Genomic DNA, 21,628 nt, shown 5'->3' on the forward strand with positions numbered 1-21,628 from the left:
TGAGAGGATGGTTTTCAGCCAATTACAATCACGTAGCTGCAGTGATTACTCCATCCAGCACAGCTCTGCTCAGGATGCACAGCTGTGCCTAAACGTACATTTCCTGACTCCAAATCAGTGTAAATCAATCACTGAATATCTATACTTTACTACATCCTATGGCATTTACTGTCTTTGTGTTGATGCAATGCCGAGTTATTCACAGCAAATACTGTGCTCTAAGCTAAATAGGTGATCTAGTGCACTTTAGGTATAAAATTAACACCTGGCACTGTTTCGAAGTAGCTAGATAGGAAATAACCAGAGCTTCTGAGAAACCTACAGTGTTGTTTTTGTCTAGGTTCTTCACATAAGGGGAAAACATGAATGTTTGAAACATTTATGTGATCTATGAGTCATTATACCCCAGAGGATGCTTCTCCATATGTTCTTGTGATTCAAGGTTTGTCAGCGGCACCTCATATTATTGTATCCTTACAGCCAAGAAAACTTGGAATGATACTCATTACTGCAGATTTGTCTGTTGTATCATATTCTTCAGATTCATGTTTTCTGCTCTACAACACCTCGGAGCTATACCATACATATTCTTCTTCTCATATCCTTTCCCATGTCTTCGGTTTTCTGAAAAAATCTGACTGGCATGGTACACACTATCTATTTTTTTCTCTGAAATTGCCTTGTGTTGAAAGGTGCTATATAAATAAACTTGCCTTGCACCGTAAAGAAAACAATTATTTCTAACTTGAAATATTCAGCAAACACTATTGATGAAGCAGTACCGTCATTGATGTGGTAATATGGCATTAAGATATTTATAGTATTTGTGGTATTTTGCAATGTACTAGTTTCACATTGGAATAGCCTGGCTTTTGAAATGTTTTCATGAATAAACTGCTGGAAAAAAGAGTTGTCCTTCTGAGTGTTTAATCTTTGCGAGAGAGACCCACAGCATTCAGAATACAAGGTCTCTACAGCCGAGTACAACTAGTCATATTTACTCTGCTTTTGTCTGGATTATACATGATCCGTCATGAGATCATTTACCAATTTAATTTAACATCAATAGTCACGACTTGAGTGGTCACATGGTACCTTCTGACTGGTCACCTTACAAAGGGACCATATCTAAACTAAATGGATCTAATCTCTTGTGGCATGTAAGACTTCCAGAATATAATTATTGTTAAAGCATTATAGCTTTCCATTCACTTGATAATAATAGTTAAATTAAATAAATTGAACTGTGGCATTTGTTGGCGGCCAGGTTGGGTTGGGCTGTTTGATTCTGCATCCTGCATAGCAACAGTATGGAAAACAGCCATCAGCTGATGGATTTTGGGAAAAGTTCTAAGACCTTAAGTAAATGTTTAAGTCATTTAAAATATATATAGATATATATATATATATATTTTTTTTTCACTTGATAATCATTATTTCCCTTACAAAAGTTTCAAACTGTGGCATGTGACGGTGGCCAGGTTCTTAGGCTGTTTGACCATACAGATCAACATTATGCAAAATAATGAATTCAAAAGCTGATGACATATGATGTTCTTTTTTTGTAACATGTTCTAATGCAAAGCTTTAAATCAAAATGGGGGCTTGGAAACTAACCCACAAACCCTATTCTCGTCATACTGACTCAAACAAATCTCTGTTGGGCTACAGTGAATTTTGATTGCTGTATATGTAGACATGTGAACAAACATCCTCCCAAAGGTCATGCCTGACTGACGCTATAGTTCTGCTGAGTGACATCTAAATCCAGAGTCCTGCTCCTGCTGTCACCATTACTTAAGACAGCTGCATTATCCCGGAGGCTCCCTCTGGCTTACCTTTATACTGCAAATATAATATAACTGAGAGATTTTATCTTTCACCACATCTGAATGAATACATTTCAGAGTATAGAGGGAAGAAATGAAATTGCTGCTCCCTTATTGTGTTTTTATCTGTATATCTCACTTTCTCTCTCCACATCAGGCCGTCTGTTCTTTATGTCTGAGGCTGTGGCTCAGTGGAGGGAGGCTTTTGCTCAGTGGACACTAGTGCGCTGGACTTTGAATCAGGGGATAGCAAGTTTGAATCCCACTGCAGTCAGCATGTCGTTGTGTCCCTGGGCAAGACACTTCACCCCAAATTGCTCCTGTGGGGATTGTCCACAGTACTGAATGTATGTAAGTCAAACAAATGACATGTAATGTAATGTCTTCTGAAGCACACCCTGCTCCTCTCTGAGTGTGTGTGCAGCAGCCTCTGCAACACTGCTACGGTATATGTCAAAGTATGCTAATGAGGTGGCATATGGCTCATTCCTTATTTAAACTCAGACAGTAAGCCACTCAACTCACCGAGCATCCCTTCTCCCTTCCTGCCGATCTCTTAATGAGGATCTCAGGCTTTATCACAATCAGCTCAACACACCAGGAAGGATCAGTAACGGCTGCATTATATCCCCAATCGGAGCTGCTGTGTAAATCACATTATGGGACAATATGTTACTTAACACTAGGTGTGAGAAGGAAGCTAAGCCGAGAGCATGATCACAAGCTATTTCTGGATAGGTGCACGCACATTGAGACACACACACACACACACACACACACACACACACACACACACACACACACACACACACACACACACACACACACACACACACACACACACACACACACACACACACACACACACACACACACACACACACACACACACACACACACACACACACACACACACACACACACACACACACACACACTTACCCCCTGACAGTCTGCTATGTAGCACTATTCCATCACGCTGTGCTCAGCACTCTGTCAGTCTGACAGTTTTGTTTTATTTGATGATCGGAGGGTACAACCCTGCCTACCTCACACAGTTAGTCCCCGATTTACAAGCAAACACACACACAAACAAATCACTGCCATGAGTTGAGTTCAAGTTTGATATCTGCTGTTTGTGTTTTTAGTGAGTCTGCAATATGAAGTGGGCAGAGATAGATGAGAATACACATCATTCTTTTTTCTTCTAAGTGTAATTGTTAATATACCTGACAATATTTTCATAGTGTTTACATTTAAAAATAGTAAAAATCGCAAATAAATGTGCACAATAAGCTGTTGACAGGTCCGAGAAACACTTCTGACTGAAAATATGTAGACATTTTCACATCTTCATAACGTCGTCAGACATTCATGGGAGGAAGATTAAACATGTCCGTCTTAAGTAGTCTAAAATTATCCGGGGACATTATGTCAACAAGATAGTGACACATTTTACACGCTGAAAGAAGGTAGCAGATTTAATATAGGCCGTAAATGTATTTATTACGCTTTTTTAATGCAGCCTTGCATCACTTCGTACGGCATTAAAGAAACAGACGTCATTTCCATAGCAATTTATAGTATAGATTTGGCAAATAGATCTCTAAATAGCTAAATCAGACCCTTGAGGCTTAAATACATGCATCAAAACCTGTGAAAAAAATACGTTGTGATGGATTCATGTAGCTGGCATTTGAAGTGGTACAAGGCCTCAGTTCTCTATTAAGGACGGATCCTCTTCCCCTAAGGACGGCTACAGTATACTTCAGAACAAAGAGAAATAAATGGCTCTAACCAGTAAGTGTGTGTGCGTGCGTGCGTGCGTGCGTGCGTGCGTGCGTGCGTGCGTGCGTGCGTGTGTGTGTGCCCTCACAGTAAAATACATCTAAACCGAACTTCCAAATATAACTTCAAACAGCTCAGTGTCAATGTTTGTTCACCTCGCTAGCTCTCATTCCCAAAAGACACAGTGCTTCCAGTATACACTCTCACTTAAACAACTGTTTACTTTCGTAACTGACGGATGTTTGATCAAGGGAAAAAAGCATTTGAAGAACTCTAAGTGTCCTTTTTTTTTTCTTCTTACCTTTATAGAATCTAAATCCTCTCAAAATGTTTTTACAGAAAGACAAACCAAAACTTAAACAGGTCAGACATGCACCAGTTGTAATGGACACATATTCTTGTTTCTGAATTAAAAGCAAGAAGAAAACTTGTTGGCACATGCAATATGGAAGCTGGATTTTAATGAGCATTGTGCCTTGCTTATTGTAAACAATTCTATCTTTATAACAGGAGAAATATGTTAGCGTCAGACTGAGCATAGTGATTAGATTCCCATGATATTGTGGTGTTATGTGATCGTTTGTCAAGGTAACAGCTTACCTGTGTCATCATGGGAGCATTAACTTAACCCATAAACACATCATGACTCTTCGGATATCATTTCTGTGTTGTTGCTCTGCTTCATTGTCTCATCACTCTAGATTTTTCTTTATTCATTTTCCTTTAAGCAATCTACCTATGACACCCTCACTTAGATGTGACTAATTAGTGTTATGTTTTCTAAATGAAAAACCAAAAATAAAGACAGTTTTCAAACAGGTCTGCATGAAACCTTTGCGTAAGATCCCTTGTGATAACACTTTGATGAGTCCTTTGCAGATAGATGCACGAGATTCTTAAGGCGGAGCATCTGTAATCACAGCAGGTGCCCAGAAAAACAGCAAACGACCTCTTGCACTGCATGACTAATTTTGAATTGAACCCATGCTGCAGTTAGAAAAAATCATGCTTAGTGAATAATTTCTATGTTGGGGTTATTCAATAAATTTGGATTTTACACTCATTTTCAGGTTCATATTTGTACTTTGCGGCTCTAATGTGACATGTCTCCATGTTTAATGTTCAAAAAGCTCTTTATTTTTCTCATACTACCTGTTTTCAGACCATTTAGATGCACTAAAACCTAAACAGTTGAATGTACTACATTAAAATAAACACAGTATAGTGGATAGTTCACCCTCTGTCTGAAACCAGAGCCCAGCTTGCTCTGATTGGTTAGCTGGCCGGCTCTGTTGTGTTTGGTCAACCGCTTAGTGATGTCTGCGCCTTAGCCTATCATGTATAACGTGTTGGAACCCTAGCCAATACAAGTGTGAAGTAAACAAAGGAGTCCAATTGAGGCGTTTCAGGCAGGGGGGGGGGGGGAGTGTGTGGGAGAGAAACTCCCTCTGGAGGGAACACAGGGATTTTAGCCTTTGCAGACCATTTACATGCACAACAACCTAGAAGACACTACAGGAGAGGGAAAACCACAGAAGCATATAAGGCCTCTATAAAGCAGATTTGTAAAAGCAGACATTCTTTCATGCCTTTGTTTCCCCGTCTTTATTTTGATTATACCCCTGCTATAAATGTAGGGGCTGTCTCTATTTAAGGCATATACTCATACAGCTTATGAGGGTTGTGTGTGTGTGTGTGTATAGCATTATAGGTGTGTGTATTCTCCTCTGACTCACCGTCCAGCCTCCTCCATCTGTGGTCATGTCACAGTAGACCTGGAAGCCTGCAGGGTGGTGCACAGGGAACACGGAGTAGATGCCGTCCTCTCGCTGGCCGCTGGCGTACAGATCACCGCAGTCACGGGGACGCGAGCCTGGGGAGAGGTGAGAGGACGAGACATGAAATAAATTATCTCCAATATGGCTTGCACAGGGAACGATTGCTAGGAGCGGGAAAGTGGAATCAGTAATATGGAGAGGATGAGGAAAACATGATATAACACTTTCAGCACTCTGACCTCTGTCTGCCGCAGGGAAAAAGAGGCATATGAGTTAATTAGATACTAAAAGAGCAGCTCTGGTTCTATGTAGTGATACAGGCTAATTCAATATGATAATGAATTGTCTTTCCATGAAATTGTGAGGAAATAATATATCAACAAATGATACACCATTAAAAAGACCAAATTTAAATAACAAGCAGATACAGTACGAGATAGTTAGACTAGGAAAGCAGTTTCTCCTTGATCCTACATTTGGAACACTTCATTTGTGTGGCTTATTGAAGTCATTTGTATATACATCATTATTTATGATTTATGGAATTTGATTGTGTATTCTCTCTCTATATACAGTATATATAATATATACATATATATATATATGTATATATTGTATAAATTGTTTGTTTCAACGTATTAATCATTTTTCAAAGCTTGGAAGTATATTCAATTAAATGTAATAACTCAAATTTCTCATGGGATTTTATTTTAGACAAGGGATTTGTTTGACAACACATTTCACATTGGCATTGATTTTCTGCAATAGACAATTTGATTGTCTCTATAGTGTAATTTCCCTTGAAACTGTGATGTTCATTTTCCACTAAGTTCTGAGTTAAATGGTAAATCAACCAGAACTTCAAACTTTTAATTCACATGCTAAGCGAAACATAACATATTGTGATAAATACCGTTATGGAGATAGGAGAAGACCTATATCGTGAAAGAAGATTTTGGCTAATTGCCCAGTCCTAATATGAAGTCATCCTATGAAATTAAATCCTCAAAGTCTAGTATTAGCCAATCTCTTCCTGATAGATTGTCTCAAGAAGATCAATGAGGAGAAAGAGTATGGCTGTGTGGAAAACATAGAATCAAGAAAGATAGATGGTGAGATGGATGGGGGGGGTGATAGATGACACCGCGGGACAACAGAGGCTAAGTGCGGCAAAGAAAAAAAGACGGAACGCAAGTAGGTCTAAATGAAGACATGAAGGGTGGAGGGTGGACGTGATCCTGCAGGTTGCAGACGCAGATTTATAGCACCGAGGCAGATTTCAGATAACACACATCGTAGGAAGAAGGAGGAAACAAAATACATAATGGAGGACGGAGAGGAGGAGATGTGGTAAAGTTATGATGTACTGTTAGAAAAATATCTCTCTTCACCGGCTTGAGCTTCAATATCAGGATCCATGTATTCATTATCCTTGCAAGAATGGAAGTAGTCATCACATACAGAGCATTTGGTACAATTAGTTCCTGAACAGTGTCCTTCACACACTGATATACAAGAGACGGAGTATCGCAGTCACAAGATGGAGGAATACCGGTTCAAAGCAGTATTCTATGCTTAGTTCAGATTAGACCCACATCAGAAAAGATCATGCTTGTCATATGTTTATCTCCATAGAGGCTGAATCATCATGTTAATCACATAGCTATCATGTGCCTAAAACAGTTCTGATGCTCTTCTAGGTAATCATACATCCTGCTACGTACAAAGCTACAGATGGGCCTTTGTTATCATGTGTATTCTGATATTGAAAGAGTACATCGAGTATTTTCCCAACATGTATATTTGAGGAATACAACACAGACAGAATCAGGGAGAGAGTATATAACACACAGAAAGACAGACAGACAGATTCAGGAAATATTGCAGAGAAGAAGGGGGAGGGAGCCTTTAAGCTACAGACAAGCAGAACAGTAGCCCCCTTTACTGTGACTGACAAACATGTTTTACACCAAGGAGATATATTCCCCAGGAACTCTGTGATGAAGGCAGTGGGTGTTTCTCAATGTCGAGGACGCTTGCTTGTTAGCACATGTCTTCCGAGTCACTTGCTTCATAAGCGAGGCAAGAATCCTTCCTAGCCTCGGAAAACGAAAAATTGTGGAACAGGCTAACAGGTGTGCAGGTGTGCGTCATATGCGAGGCCCCGCCTTAAATGGAGCGCGATTTCCGCCAAAGATTTGGAGATTGGTTCGTGCGCAAAGCATTGTGGGGATTTTAAGACTACACATGTGCAGCCACAACATTTTTCTCTACGAATTACGCTGGCCTCGGTAGAAGTAGTATGCTTGAAATAGTGGCTCTGGAACAGCATCCCTCGACATTGAGAAACACCCACTGTCACAGATTGTGCGCCTCAACCTTAGAATTGTTGAAATGTTAAACAGCTAGAGTATTTGAAAAGGCCACATAAGATGTTCTCACAGGCTCTACACGATATAACATGTTTGGTCTCGGTGCTAGCCTCCACTTCTGTGCTCCGACTTTAATCCCCATCACATATAAATACTAACATTTCCCAGTTCTCCTTTTCATTACAGGAAGCTCAAGCTGTCTGGCTTCCATGGGAAATTACTAAAAGAGACTAAAATTATTAGTCAGGCATTTGGATCTTTGAAACTAGGGCTTTCAAAGTTTTCAGTTTAATGATCCCTTACAGCAAAAACAAGTCTTCCTTACACAGACCCATTTCATGATTATACTAACATTCCACCTCTACTTCAGCTTCCAAGCTTTTATTTTACACAGAATAAGATTGTTGGTCTTCTTATGTGACCTAATTGATTCACAATCCATACCTATCTATACCAGTGACAACATATACGTCTTACATGGTGTTTCAGAAAAAGCTTTTATAGGTCCTTGGTTTCTGGTCATGGCTTCATGAGCTTTTATTGTAACTTCTATCAATTTAGTTGTCAGTACGTCAGTCACTGATAGTTTCTGTAATGTCAGAGCCCGCTCTCCCCTCCCTCTCAGGTGTTAGTCACCAGGGTTTTCTTCAATAAGTCATCTCTCCTGTGTTTTTATTGCCAAGTCCCTCCTGTTGGCTAATATGAACACTGTGGACTAGGGTAGAGTACACTAAGGATTATGTTCATTATTGATCCAACTTATTTATTTATTTTTTGATTTATAGTTTGTTCTGTAAAGTGTAGAAAATGTGAAAAAAGTCTATTCCAGTGTCTTAAATGGAAAGGTGAGCTCCAAAACCTAAATAATTGTTCTAATTCAAACAGAGGAAAGCAGAAAATATCTATATTTGAAGTCTTAATAGCAGCTTATTCTGCAATTTTAACAACAATTGCTATACTAATCAACCAAATATTTGTTCTTTTGGTAAAAACTTAGTAAAACATATCATGACAGCTCTATTGTGGACTTCATGGTCCCTCTTATTCCATATTTTTCTTACCGTAAAATAAATCCTACTAAAACACCAAAACCAACAAGGTCTTCATCTGTCACCTTGAACTTTCTGGTTCCTACTGAAATGCATTAAAGAAAACTAAAGGTTAAAAACGCCATCTTGCAGGTGAACACAACAGGCGTGTAGCACATTGGAATCAGAAAGGAGGAAGAAGTTCATTTGTTTGGGATTTTTTTCAGCTGTTGATTTGGTGCACTATTAAGCATCTATGGCAGCAGGATGTGGGATCAAAGGCACATTAGTGTTGATGCAAATAAGGAACATGTGGTGTGTCCGGACACTGACACCGGACAGAGTGCGCCGGACACTGAGGAAAATATTCGTTGTGGCCAAACGGCGGTACTACACTTCTGTATCAGTCGCTGGGCCCGGAAAAACTTTTTCCCATTGACTAACATTGGGAAAAAGTGGTCTGTAAATCGTTGGATAATTTTTTTTTAATTAAATAAACTACCCATTAGTTTGTATAGCCCTTATTAAAAACATTCGGTCCTCAAGTTGTAAAATGTGCTAATAACGTTATTCTGGGAGTTATCTCCCTCTGCATCATGAACGCGGATCTAACCCACAGGACCGCGCCACCCGGCACGTTCATGTGACGTGTTCAGCAGGTTCAGCACTACATGCGTTTATCTTTACCCATGGATGCACAATAAGAACGGATTATATGATTATATGAATACTTTTGTGACGTTTCGCTCTCTCTCTCACATGCTAGTGAGGACCTTTGAAGAAAGTACCGGTTCTGAATCTCATCAGTTTGGTGACAAAGTTCTAAGTCACATAAACCGTTCAAAGTAAGTCAGTGTGAAAAAGCAGGCCCTGCACAGTGGGAAGTGAACTCATCGTAATGCACTCTATCCTCCGTCTCCCCCTCACACTGCTCATCTGTGGAACACATTGAAGTCGTTTCCAAAAATGCACATGTCCTGCATCCAACTTTTCTGATTATATTTGATCTTACTCTATATTTTTTTACAACGCAATAAGCATACAGTAGAATAATTGATGTGGCAGCAGGAAAATCCAAATAAAGATGTCTACCAGATGCAGTGGTGTAATGAAGAACTCAAGTATTGTACTTAAGTCAATGTTGTGGTAATTGTAACTTAAGTATTTTTATTTTTATACTACTTTATACTTCTACTCAACTACATTTTGGAATCTAATAATCTACTTTTTACTCCACTACATTAATTTTACAGAATGAGTTACTTGTTACTTCACAGGTTCAGATTATTAGCAAAAACAAATAAATTAAGACATAAACTATGCTATAAAGTTATAGTTAACATATCCAGCACTATTTTATAACGTTAATAAAAGTAGCTCCACCTGTACCAGATGTGATGAACACATTTGTGCTGAAAAAGTAATAATCCAGTAATTTAATGTATAATGTTCTGGAATGGGATATTACATACTGTCCCATCATATTTTTGTACTTTTAGATTGGGAATGCAGTACTTTTACTTGTAACCGTGTATGTGTACTTCTTCCACCACCAACCAGATGCCCAGTCATTACTTTTAGATTCACTTCTGACTAAATACATTTGATTTGACTTGTGAATCCAGCAAAGGCAGGTAGTCCATGAAGTGAAAGAGGACTTCTTCAGTGCTACAAACTCTGCTACAGTCAGAGCTGAGGAGGGCTTCGCTGCCGTCATGTTGGGCTTCATTCAACTTTGAAAATCAAATATGCTCTTATGGGAATCCAATGCAAAGAGCATAGGGATGAAGAATTAAAATATCCACAGGCACAGTAGCACAGACAGGCAGGCAAAGATGTCCCTGCTTGGGTTTAACACTACACCACATATAGACACAGCAGACGTTCAATATTGGGCTGTTTAGTATGTATGTGCATCTCAGTTAGATCATTATTATGTTAATATATTAGATGGTCGGCACCTGGTACACTGACCTTATGACAGAATTCACAAATTGATACATATGCGCTGGAGAAATATCTTATTGTGTGTTTCTAGTGTAGCATACCATTCAGGTATCTTTATGAACAGATAGCCAAAAGCAAGCTTAATCCCAAAATAATGGCATAATAATAATAATTTAAAAAAAAAGGATATATCATATAATTAAAAAAATGGGGGCATTTTGAGGAAGGTACAGTTTGTGTTGTATATCAATTTAGAGCAGCACTGATGTTTTTGTTCTTTCTCTGCCTGTTTTCTCATTCACTGTGGATGTCTTTGATGAAATGTCAAGGCTGTGCTGCACAGAAACACTAAGTTGCCGCCGGCTGCTTTGTTAATCCTGACTGTAGCTCTGAAGAGAAAAAGAAAACCTGCCTAGAACTATATTTCAAAAAGGACTGGGTGGACAAAGAATATAACATAACATAATGATTTCTCTATGTGTGTACCATACCTTTTTATTTTCTACATGTTTTATTTCATTATACTATATCTTATAGAGACTGTGAGTACTTGCAAGCACTGCTGCAGAGTAAACCTTGAGCAGAGAATATGTGGAGCGATGACCATGGTGCTGAACCTTGGTTGGTCAATGAGTCTGAATACTGCACAGCTTTACTCCTTAGATTTACATGTGCCTTTAATAGCTACCTTTTATGTTATGAAGTTCTCTTAGAACATTGACATGAAGCATACAGGAATTTAAAGTGGAGGTAATTTATAAACCTAATAACAGGAATATGCCCTGAAACCTGTCAAAGCAAAAGAGGGATTATAGCATACTTTGGAGCAAATGTATTTTCTTTCATTTAAAGTAGCCTCTTGATCCATATAGAAATGAATATCTACACATTAGGCCACAATGGGGAGACTAATAACCTTTTTCATTAAATATATAGCTGTTATTTCCTGGACAGTACAATGTCAGGTTAGGTATTTCTGCAGCAAATACAGGAAAATTGCTCTAAAATGAAATGCTTATTTTTGTATGTTGGAAAAAAAAGGATATTCCCACTTGTAAATGTCTTTAACAGTGAGTCTGTCACCGCAGCAGCTTTGTACGATGCAGCATAATACATATGTATGCATATTTCAGTAAATATCATTCCCGAAAAGACACTGTTGCTTTTCTTATCTAACCATTTATGTTCTCTTAAAGTTGGATTGTAGTGTAAATCTCACTGGAGAAATAAATACATTTATTGGTTTTAGGTAACAATATTTTCCTATATAGGTTTGCAAAGGAACTACCCATGCAAGAACAATATTAACTAGGGAATGCAATTCCTGAAGAAATTGCTAGTGGGAATGCTTTATGCTGAAAATCTGACGCTAAACTGCAATGTTGAAATGTAATGTGTAAGAAGAAAGTGAATCATTTAGATTGAAATGATACATGAACACTGGGGGCTTGAATTTGTGATGAGAAAAGAAAGTAAAAAGGCTTGGAAAAGCAGCAGAATATTTGAACCGCAAACTTTTGAACTAACTTGATGGTGAATGATCTGTCGCCATACCAACGGCATTTGATGACATCCCATAATATGCTTAGATACGTTGATGGCTGCATCGTTAACAAACCTGTGAAGTCTTTTTTTTGGCAAAGGATGTGTTTCCATGGAAACGGCATATGGTGAGATCTCAGATTTGGGGTAGAGCTGTTGAGGCATGGACCGGTGATATACAAGTGAAGACTGGGGGACGATTGGACCGTGTCGATTGGACTTAGAGAGACATCCTGTTTCATGGTGAGTGGTCTGTAGCCATGGCAACCGCATTCGATTACACCCCATAATATGCTTAGATGTGTTGATGGCTGTATTGTTACCAAACCTGTGAAGTTTTGGGGCGTTTGGAGCATTTTCACTGAAGTTATGAGAAAACCGTGTTTCAAGGCGAGCATTGTGTTGCCATGGCAACGGCAGTTGAAGAAATCTCAAAACTGCCCGTAGATGTCTTCACGGCTGGACTGTTAGCACACATGTGAAGTTTGAGCACGTTTTGAACATTTTCATAGGAGTTATAGCGACATCATGTTTTATGGCGAGGGATGCATTTCCATGGAAACGGCATATGGTGAGATCTCAGATTTGGCGTAGAGCTGTTGAGGCATGGACCGGTGATATACAAGTGAAGATTGGGCGACGATTGGACCGTGTCGATTGGACTTACAGCGACATCATGTTTCATGGCGAGTGGTCTGTCGCCATGGCAACGACATTTGATGACACCCCATAATACGCTTAGATGCGTTGATGGCTGCATCATTACCAAACCTGTGAAGTTTTGGGGCGTTTGGAGCATTTTCACTGAATTTATGAGAAAACCGTGTTTCATGGCGAGTATTGTGTTGCCATGTCAATGGCATTTGAAAAAATTCAAAACTGTCCCGTATATGTCTTCACAGCTGGACTGTTAGCAAACATGTGAAGTTTGAGCACTTTTTGAACATTTTCATAGGAGTTATTACTCCCTCTCTTCTCTTGATCCCTCTCTTTCTTCTCTCTCCCTTCTCTTGACCTTCGGCATATGATGATGACACCCCATAATTGACATAGAGCTGTTGAGGGCAGGACCATGAACCTTTATTTGAAGTCTGCTGCTCTGAGCATGTCAGTTGGAGTGATGACATCATCGTGTTCCATCACACAGGTGTTTATATTTGAGCTAACGAGGTGTGCAGAGAGCAAAGGTTTCTATTGTTCTGAATGAGAGATAAACCTCTTTAATGTGAACGTTTTGTGGAAGAACCGTAACAGATATCCGTTAAATTTCAAAACTTGAAGCATGTCAAGGAAGCTGAGTATCTGAAGTGTAATTTTTGTGTACTTTCGGGTTAATAATGTGGCCTTTTTGGCAGATTAACTAAAGGTGTGCGGCTGCTACCGTGAGGAAATAGCCTGAAATTACAATGGGCTTTAATGGAGACATGTTGAAAGTTTTTGTCACTTCATGCCCTCAAGAGGCATTTTGTTTAATTACTTTTTGCATTTTTCAAGCTACGAGATGTTTTCCTACATTTATCATGAAAAATTATGCCTCAGGAATGTAGGGTTTCGGAATTATGGCAGTTTTAAAAGAAAGTATGAAGACAAATTTCAAGATTTCCTACACTCTAGCTGTGACATCATGCACTCTAGTTAATGTTAAAAGCTGAAGAAAACCTCTTTAACAAGGTCTGAACAATGTTTAATATCTCTAAAAGTAAGAATCAGATTTAAAAGTTGTTTTACACGAATAATGTCAGAAAGATGTGTAACATTTTAAAGTTGGAATGAGGTTTGAGTGAAAATATGAATGAAAAGTTAGCAGTTGAAGTTGCATGAAGATTTGTTGAAGTCTGAAGATTTTCTCCATTGACTTCAATGTTAAAAATGTGATGAATTATGGGATTTATCTCTGGAATTATGAAAGTTATGAATGAGAAAAATAATAGCCATCGATTCCCGACCGAGCTGAATGTTTTGATGTTTGAACGGAGTTTCTGCGATGTGGAATGCGGGAGGAGAAGAGGGCCAAAATAAGTCCGCGGAATAATAAAGTTTTCGTGCGTAGAATAATATATAGTTGGAATGCTGTATCAGCATTCCCACTAAATAATGAGCTGCAATCTCTGACAGACAGCTGACAGAGTGTGACATGTGTTTGCAGGCAGCAGTAAACAAGAGAAACTCCAGCAGAAACAAAACTGTGATGTAATCATCACAACAACATGAAGTGCCTGCTGACTTAACCGTGTTGTACTGGACTGGATATTAAAAATACACAGAGCTCATGCATAATCATCCCTTATTATGAAGACTTTACCAGACATTTCCCCTAATAGCATAACACAAACACATGTATAATCTAATGCAATGCAAAACAATAGCTTGCAATACATATTGCCGTGTTATATTCATTCTACATCAGAGTTTTAGAACAGTAATGTTACTTCACATTCTGTTGCATCATATTCTTCATGTTCTTGTAATTGTGTTCTCCTCATACACTGCATACAGGGGGGGGGGGGGGGGGGAGGGGCTATCAGTTTATACATTGACTAATGATTGCCTTAACCATAAAAAACAATGATGTTTCTGTCTCTGTTGTTGTATTCATTTATACGCAGCCAGGAGACAATACATTTAAATTAAGCTTGAAGAAATAATTCCACAATATAGTTATACTGCACGCTGTGAGATAACGATTCTGCTAAGATCTAAAGAAGTCTTTCATTACCAATAAATTATAATGAATTGCCACCAAAGATATTAGCATGTTACGAGTTACTGTTTACTGATTGCCTCAGATACTGTTGTTTAGCAAAGAACTTTATGGAAGATGGTGTAAAAGAAAAAGTGGAATTTTTTTGTCACAAAAAATGTATTGTGTTTTTTAGAGTATTTTGGGAAATGCTTTAACACATAAACAAACACTATATTTGTTGGTTTATCTCAAATAAATAAACTAATAATCAATACAATAGAGATAAATAGTTTTGCATGTTGCATTTTTGCATTTACATGTTAGCTTTTGATGCTTTTAATGTAAGTTTAGTTTTGATTTAACTTTAAGTAGACTTTAGATAGAAGTGTGCTTTAAAGAACAATATATGTTGTACATCAGATTTAATATCAGAATGTAGTATTCTGTAAATACACTATAGGAAACGTCCGAGTTTAAACATTTATGAATTGTCAAATTCCTAAACCCAGAAGATTCACTGATATTTGAAACATATATGAACTTTGAAACCCTCATCTGGTGCAGCTAAGATTTTTATGACAACAGCATTAGCAGCTAATTGCTTTACCAGTTTGTAAGATTGCATGATGTTTAATAATACATCCAACGGGTCATGTGAAGCTCTTCAGCTCCTTGGAGCACAAGTCAAATTCCCTGCCTATTCCCTCATGTTTGCAGATGTTGGAGACATCCTCCACATATCGTATGCTGTGTGCTAAACATGAGCAGCCTTCACTCGGCGCTCCTCGGCTACCTATGCAAGGGGAATCCAATAGGGGAATGCCGATGGGTAGAGTGCGCCTGGTTAAAAGCCTTCCAATGGGATGATGCCTCGGGCCCTTCTCTGCCTCTCAGCAACACGGCCCAGTGGACATTCAGTCATTTCTCATGTACAGTAAAACATTCTACATCTCTACCAAGGCCACTGGGTAATGTGGAGGAGACATAGCCCAGGGAAACACACTGATATCACCAGGAGAGGCTGAGGTGAATGTATATCAGGTTAAAAATAAATAGCGGAAGCCACTGACAGAGGATGGAGACAGTGGAAGAGGGTGACACATCTAGGTGATGTATACAGACACAGGGGCACAAACTGAGTATCGGACAAACAAATCTACAAGGAAAAATCCAAGACAGAAGGGTACAGATAGTCTAGCCACGCCTAATTTCTCTTACCGTTGGCGCAGCCCTTGAAGCGGGCTCCTCTGACGGGGCCCTTCATCAGGTCAGCCTTGACACGTGCCTTCAGGCCCATGTTCTCCTTCTGCATGGCGCTCAGAGAATCACTCACCGAGTTCACCATCTTCACCATTTGGATATGACTGTCCGACAGCAGCTGGAAAACACATTACAGTTACATTTATTAACAATATAATAACATGTAATACTAAAGGATGTTTATACAATGTTTTTATAACCTTCCAGAGATGGATTTCAATTTATTTAACAAGACAGTAAAACAATTCTATCAGACAGAGTGTTAAACTTTCACATTATAAGCAGCAATCCATTTCAACCATGTCGACTCAAATCATATTAAACACAATATTTGATTCTATTTATGGAGGATATTTATTCGACTACAGCCATCCACTCCTGCACTGTTTTTGAATGGTGTTAGAGTCACAGAAAACAGTGAATGCATGTACTGGAGACATTCGTATCTAATAGAAATGTCATCATGGCTAAATAAATATCCTCATATATGAGTCACTTTTTCAGTTGTTTTTATGATAGAGTTGCTCCTCAGAGTACGTTTTTTGCCCCGAGTCATTTGGAACTGAACTATGGGATTTGTATTGTTAACAACTTTTTAGCGTTATCTCAAATGAACATAGGCGTTACCAAATCAACCATAACGGGAAGCTTAAGGATTATGACTTAAAGATAAGCAATCCAAATACATTTTATTGCAATTGATTTTGTCAGAGTTACATCACATTTGCATGGCAATGCACCTCCAGGAAGAGAATTATATTTCTCGAGAGTTCAAGGATGAACAACTATCTGACATTTTAGAGCACAGCGCCCCAAAACGACATTTAAACAAGAACACTACAAAACTATCTCACTATGTCCATGTTTGCTTAATGCATGTCTCCTGGATTTGATTCCTTGTTTATAGCTTGTGGATGCAATAATCCTCAGCAGCAACTCACATTTTGAGCAACCTTGAACATACAAACAACGACAGTTTTCAGAGTAGATTCCACTGCATGTCTGTGCGATGGTAGAAATGACTTTGGGGGAAAAAAGCTGTGTTTATCGAAAATGAAAACCAAAGGCTGCCTCAAAGGAAGTAAGTTTATCTAAAAAGTTTGGGTTTTCTATCAGAATGGTACAACTTTATAATTCAGGCTGCAACATTTGGTAAAAAATAAGTAATTGTTATATTTTTGACTGATATTGCAATTGCGATATGATTGCGATATTAGAGGGAATGATGATATTTGATCTATATTAAAGAGGACATATTACCCTAATGTTCAGGTCATGTATTTTGTGCCTCTACTGTGGCATGTCTCCATGCTTTAATGTTCAAAAAGCTCTTTATTTTTTCTCATACTGCCTGTGCTGCAGCACTTATGTTCCCCTTCTGTCTGAAACCAGAGCCCAGTCAGCTCTGATTAGTTAGCTGGCCGCCTCTGTTGTGATTGGTCATCCACTTAGAGATGTTATGGAAGTAAACACAGGAGAACAAAAGGATGTTAGCCTTTGCAGACCATTTACACGCAGAAAAACCTATAGAGCACACTACAGGGAAGGGAACACCCCAGAAAGCATAAAAGGGCCCCTTTAAGATGATCCTGATTTGCTCTTTTTGGAGGATCTGTACCAAAAGAATAAGTCTCTAGAATACCATTTGCAGGCGAGTACTTCTTTGCAGCACCACAATACTTCATTCAGATATTTTCATATATTTCCGTTAACCAAACTCTTTATTTACCTAGCTCAGGGTCTAGATCATGTGGTATATAACCATTGGTACAGGAAAGTCCTTTAAGGACCTTCAGAAACAACAAGAGTGCCATATGTAGCAAAGAGACCACATGGTACCGTATCCCATAATAAACCCTGGTGAATGCTGAAAGCCTCCACTGGGAGCACTGGTGATGAATGTATGTGTATGAACTAGCAGAGAGCAGGGTAACCTCTCTCATCCGCTGTGGTCACTCTCCTACCTGGAGCCCTATATCTGTGGCTGTTCAATGCCGAGAGGTCATTGTCACATATTGCCCCTTCAGTGGGCCAACATCTTATGTGTACACTAACTTCACTTTTTAAAAAAGGTATACAGAATAACCTTTACCCTTCCTTAACCTACACATACTCATGATTTCTCCCATTCATTTTCTTTTAAAATGTCCTCCACTCTCTCTTCTACACTAAGAAGTGCAGAGCTGAAAGTCATATACTGTATTCAGGTTGCAGGGACTTCTATTCAAGGCGTGTCTGTGCAGCTATATTCAGGTGTTCAAACTGAGTTAGACAGAACGCCCGGTGGCCTTTCCCTGGCTGCAATAACTATGCAACACACCTCTGAGGCACAGCAAGCTGCACTGCAATCATATTACATGGGCACTCAGGCTTTACCAACAAACCAAGTCATAAATAACAATAACATATTTAAGTATCCACATGCACGTGCAAAGAAAACCACACACACACACACACACACACACACACACACACACACACACACACACACACACACACACACACACACACACACACACACACACACACACACACACACACACACACACACACACACACACACACACACACACACACACACACACACACACACACACACACACACACACACACACACACACACACACACACACACACACACAACTGAAACACGCTTGCATACACAACGTAAATGACACTATGTGCACAGCAATTAGGCAGGGCAAGGCGATAAAAAATTGGGGTAATTTTTACAGAAGATTAAAAAAAAAATGTAAATGATTTTGCCACGTCATTTGGTTTTGTTTTAATTTCCAAACTGTGGTAACACTGCCTGTTGTTAAAGTGAGACACAAAACCAGCGGAGTGCAGTCTTAATTTTCCGTCTTGACTGACACATCAATTAAGATCACGATGTAATTAGCTCTCATTAGGAAGCGTTTGCGTTGGCTCACAAATCAGTCACACCACAGCACTAACACAGGGAGCTTTGTTTTTGTCAGTCAACCTTTAAACCCCAGCAATTTATTTTTCCCATCTGCGGCAGATTCATGAAAGGGTTGAACAATTCTTTTTTTAACGGGGTACCTTTTTAAAATATATTTTCCAAATAATATGTGATACACTTGCACTCAAAACAAAGCAATTTGTGCATTGAATCACGGATTGGTTTGAATTGAATGGTTTTGTTGGCCCTTAATGAGATGTTTCATACATCATGGTAAATCCCTTTGGCGTAAAGTCACAGAAAAGAGAGGAGTTTCAAGGGTGGAACTGGCGAGTTTAAAAAGTCTTTCAGTCACTATCTGCCCATTACCACATCTTCACCTCACAGACAGCGGCTGTCCAGTCAACTGGAGCCTGGGGCAGCAAATGAGAGAAGAGAGAGGAGCCATCCTAAAGTCGCCCACTCTTTCGTCTTGACGGCTGTAGCTCTTTGCAAGTTGAAAATAATTCAAACCCTCAAGCACATTTGAAGTATTCCAATGCTTCACTTGTAAAGGTTTGAAATGAAAGGAGAGAACTTCAAACAGCTGTAGACATGTGCCATTCATTGCTTTAGGAAGTCAGGAAAACATAATGACGCTTAATGAGGTTACAGCATGGGGTGTACTGCTCACTTCGTCCCCATGCTTTTTATTTTTGGCAGATTTTTTATTCAACTTCTGGGTGGATGATTGTTTTCCCTTTCTCTTTTTCCCTGATACCAAAAAGTTATAGCGGTAGGTTATTTTTTTGTAAAAACATATGGATGAATACCATTCATGCCAAACAGAGTGTTCTTTATTCACATAATTCCTCCCTTCCAAAAAGATGTTAACTCTTAAGCCCCAAGGCCTGTTTTTCAGGTTTCAGGCTCGAAAATGATATTCCCAGAACAAATGACCATATATTCCCTTCTAAAAGGGTTAAATTAATAATCTTTTTTCTCAAAGTAATGATAAACCTGTGAGTTGAATGTAGAAAAGTCAGAATCAATACAGATGTTTTTTTATTTGAAAGACAATTCAGATTGAACATGGTAAAAAACTGTAAATTATAGTGTCAGTTCAAAAGATATTTTGTACTTATAGTGAAAACTAACCTTGACGATAGGTTAGTAGACTAAAAGCTTTAGGAATCCAAAGTACAACATATAATAAGTATGTATCAAGATAGATGCAAAACAAGTGATATTTGACCTTTTTAGACAGATTTAGCCAAAAAAAACTCTTCTGGGGCCATTTGGGTGGATTTTCCTTATCTCTGGCCCCATGGATGTATAATAAGAACTGGATACAGCGTGGGAGGGCGGGGCCTCATTCATTCCTATGAAAGTTGCTCATTGGCGCATGATGATAAAATGGCCCAACTTTTGAGAGAGCGAAACATCACAGATTACCCGTCATGCCTGAGAAATACCCATATGTGCGCTCATAGCGCATGCGCAACTTTAACCAAAATGCTCGTTCACATCAAGCATGTCAATTTGCGTACACGTAACAGCACAGCGCGTTCATGACAGCATGGTAATGATTTTTTATTATGATGGATTTTATATTAACGAGGCGGCAGTTAGCAGCTAGCTAGTAATCATGCTAATGTGAACATCAATCGTTATGTACTTATATTACGCTGTAACAGGATCTTATGATATCCAAGCAACAGAGCTTCATTTAGCATGAAATAATTATTGCACTGTATATATATATATATATATATATATATATATATATATATATATACAGTGCAATAAGCTTCTTAGTGCAATAAGAAGCTACAGGGACGTTAATCTAACGTCGGTAATAACTTTATTTAATACAACATTTACGGTACAAGATTTAATCATACAGCCCATGTAGTAGGCTATAATAATTAATTACAGCAAACATGTGCAATATATCCATTATTACAGCTCCGTGGGATTGCAGTAAGACGATATGGGTCCGTTCTTATTGTGCATCCATGGGTAAAGATAAACGCAACTCACATTGGTTTCTCATACAGCTTCTCTGTAAACTACGTGTATTCACTGAATTTCACTCTCTGCCTTTAACGGCTCGTTGTAGCTCCAATAGCTCCAGCCCCCACCCTCCCTGTGAGCACAGTGTGCTCTGATTGGTCGGGACCTGCTGAACACGTAACAAGAACGTGCCGGGCGGCGCGGTCCCGTGGGTTAGATGCGCGTTCATAATGCAGAGGGAAATAACTCTCAGAATAACGTTATTAGCACATTTTTACAACTTGAGGAACTAATGTTTTTAATAAGGGCTATACAAGTGTTCATACTGGGTAGTTTATTTAGTTTAAAAAAAATTATCCAACGATTCACAGACCACTCTTTCCCACTGTAAGTCAATGGGAAAAAGTGTTTCCGGGCCTGCAACCAAACGGAAGTGTAGTACCGCCGTTTGGCCAGCAGGAATATTTTCATCTGGGTCCG

At 38.9% G+C, this 21,628-nt stretch overlaps 1 protein-coding gene across 3 annotated transcripts in view; it reads right to left on the minus strand.

Moving 5' to 3' along the window:
• fibcd1b (fibrinogen C domain containing 1b) overlaps window positions 1-21,628 on the minus strand; it is a 146,505-nt gene that overhangs the window by 63,029 nt on the left and 61,848 nt on the right. For all 3 annotated transcript variants that reach the window (XM_079658283.1, XM_079658285.1, XM_079658284.1), the window contains 2 exons: window positions 16,186-16,345; window positions 5,354-5,490 (listed from right to left, as the gene is read on the minus strand). In XM_079658283.1, the coding sequence (XP_079514409.1) occupies window positions 5,354-5,490; window positions 16,186-16,345 (297 nt within the window). The remainder of the gene's footprint in view (window positions 1-5,353; window positions 5,491-16,185; window positions 16,346-21,628) is intronic.

This window comes from Notothenia rossii, assembly GCF_949606895.1.
Source record: "Notothenia rossii genome assembly, chromosome: 11".
Lineage (NCBI taxonomy): Eukaryota > Metazoa > Chordata > Actinopteri > Perciformes > Nototheniidae > Notothenia > Notothenia rossii.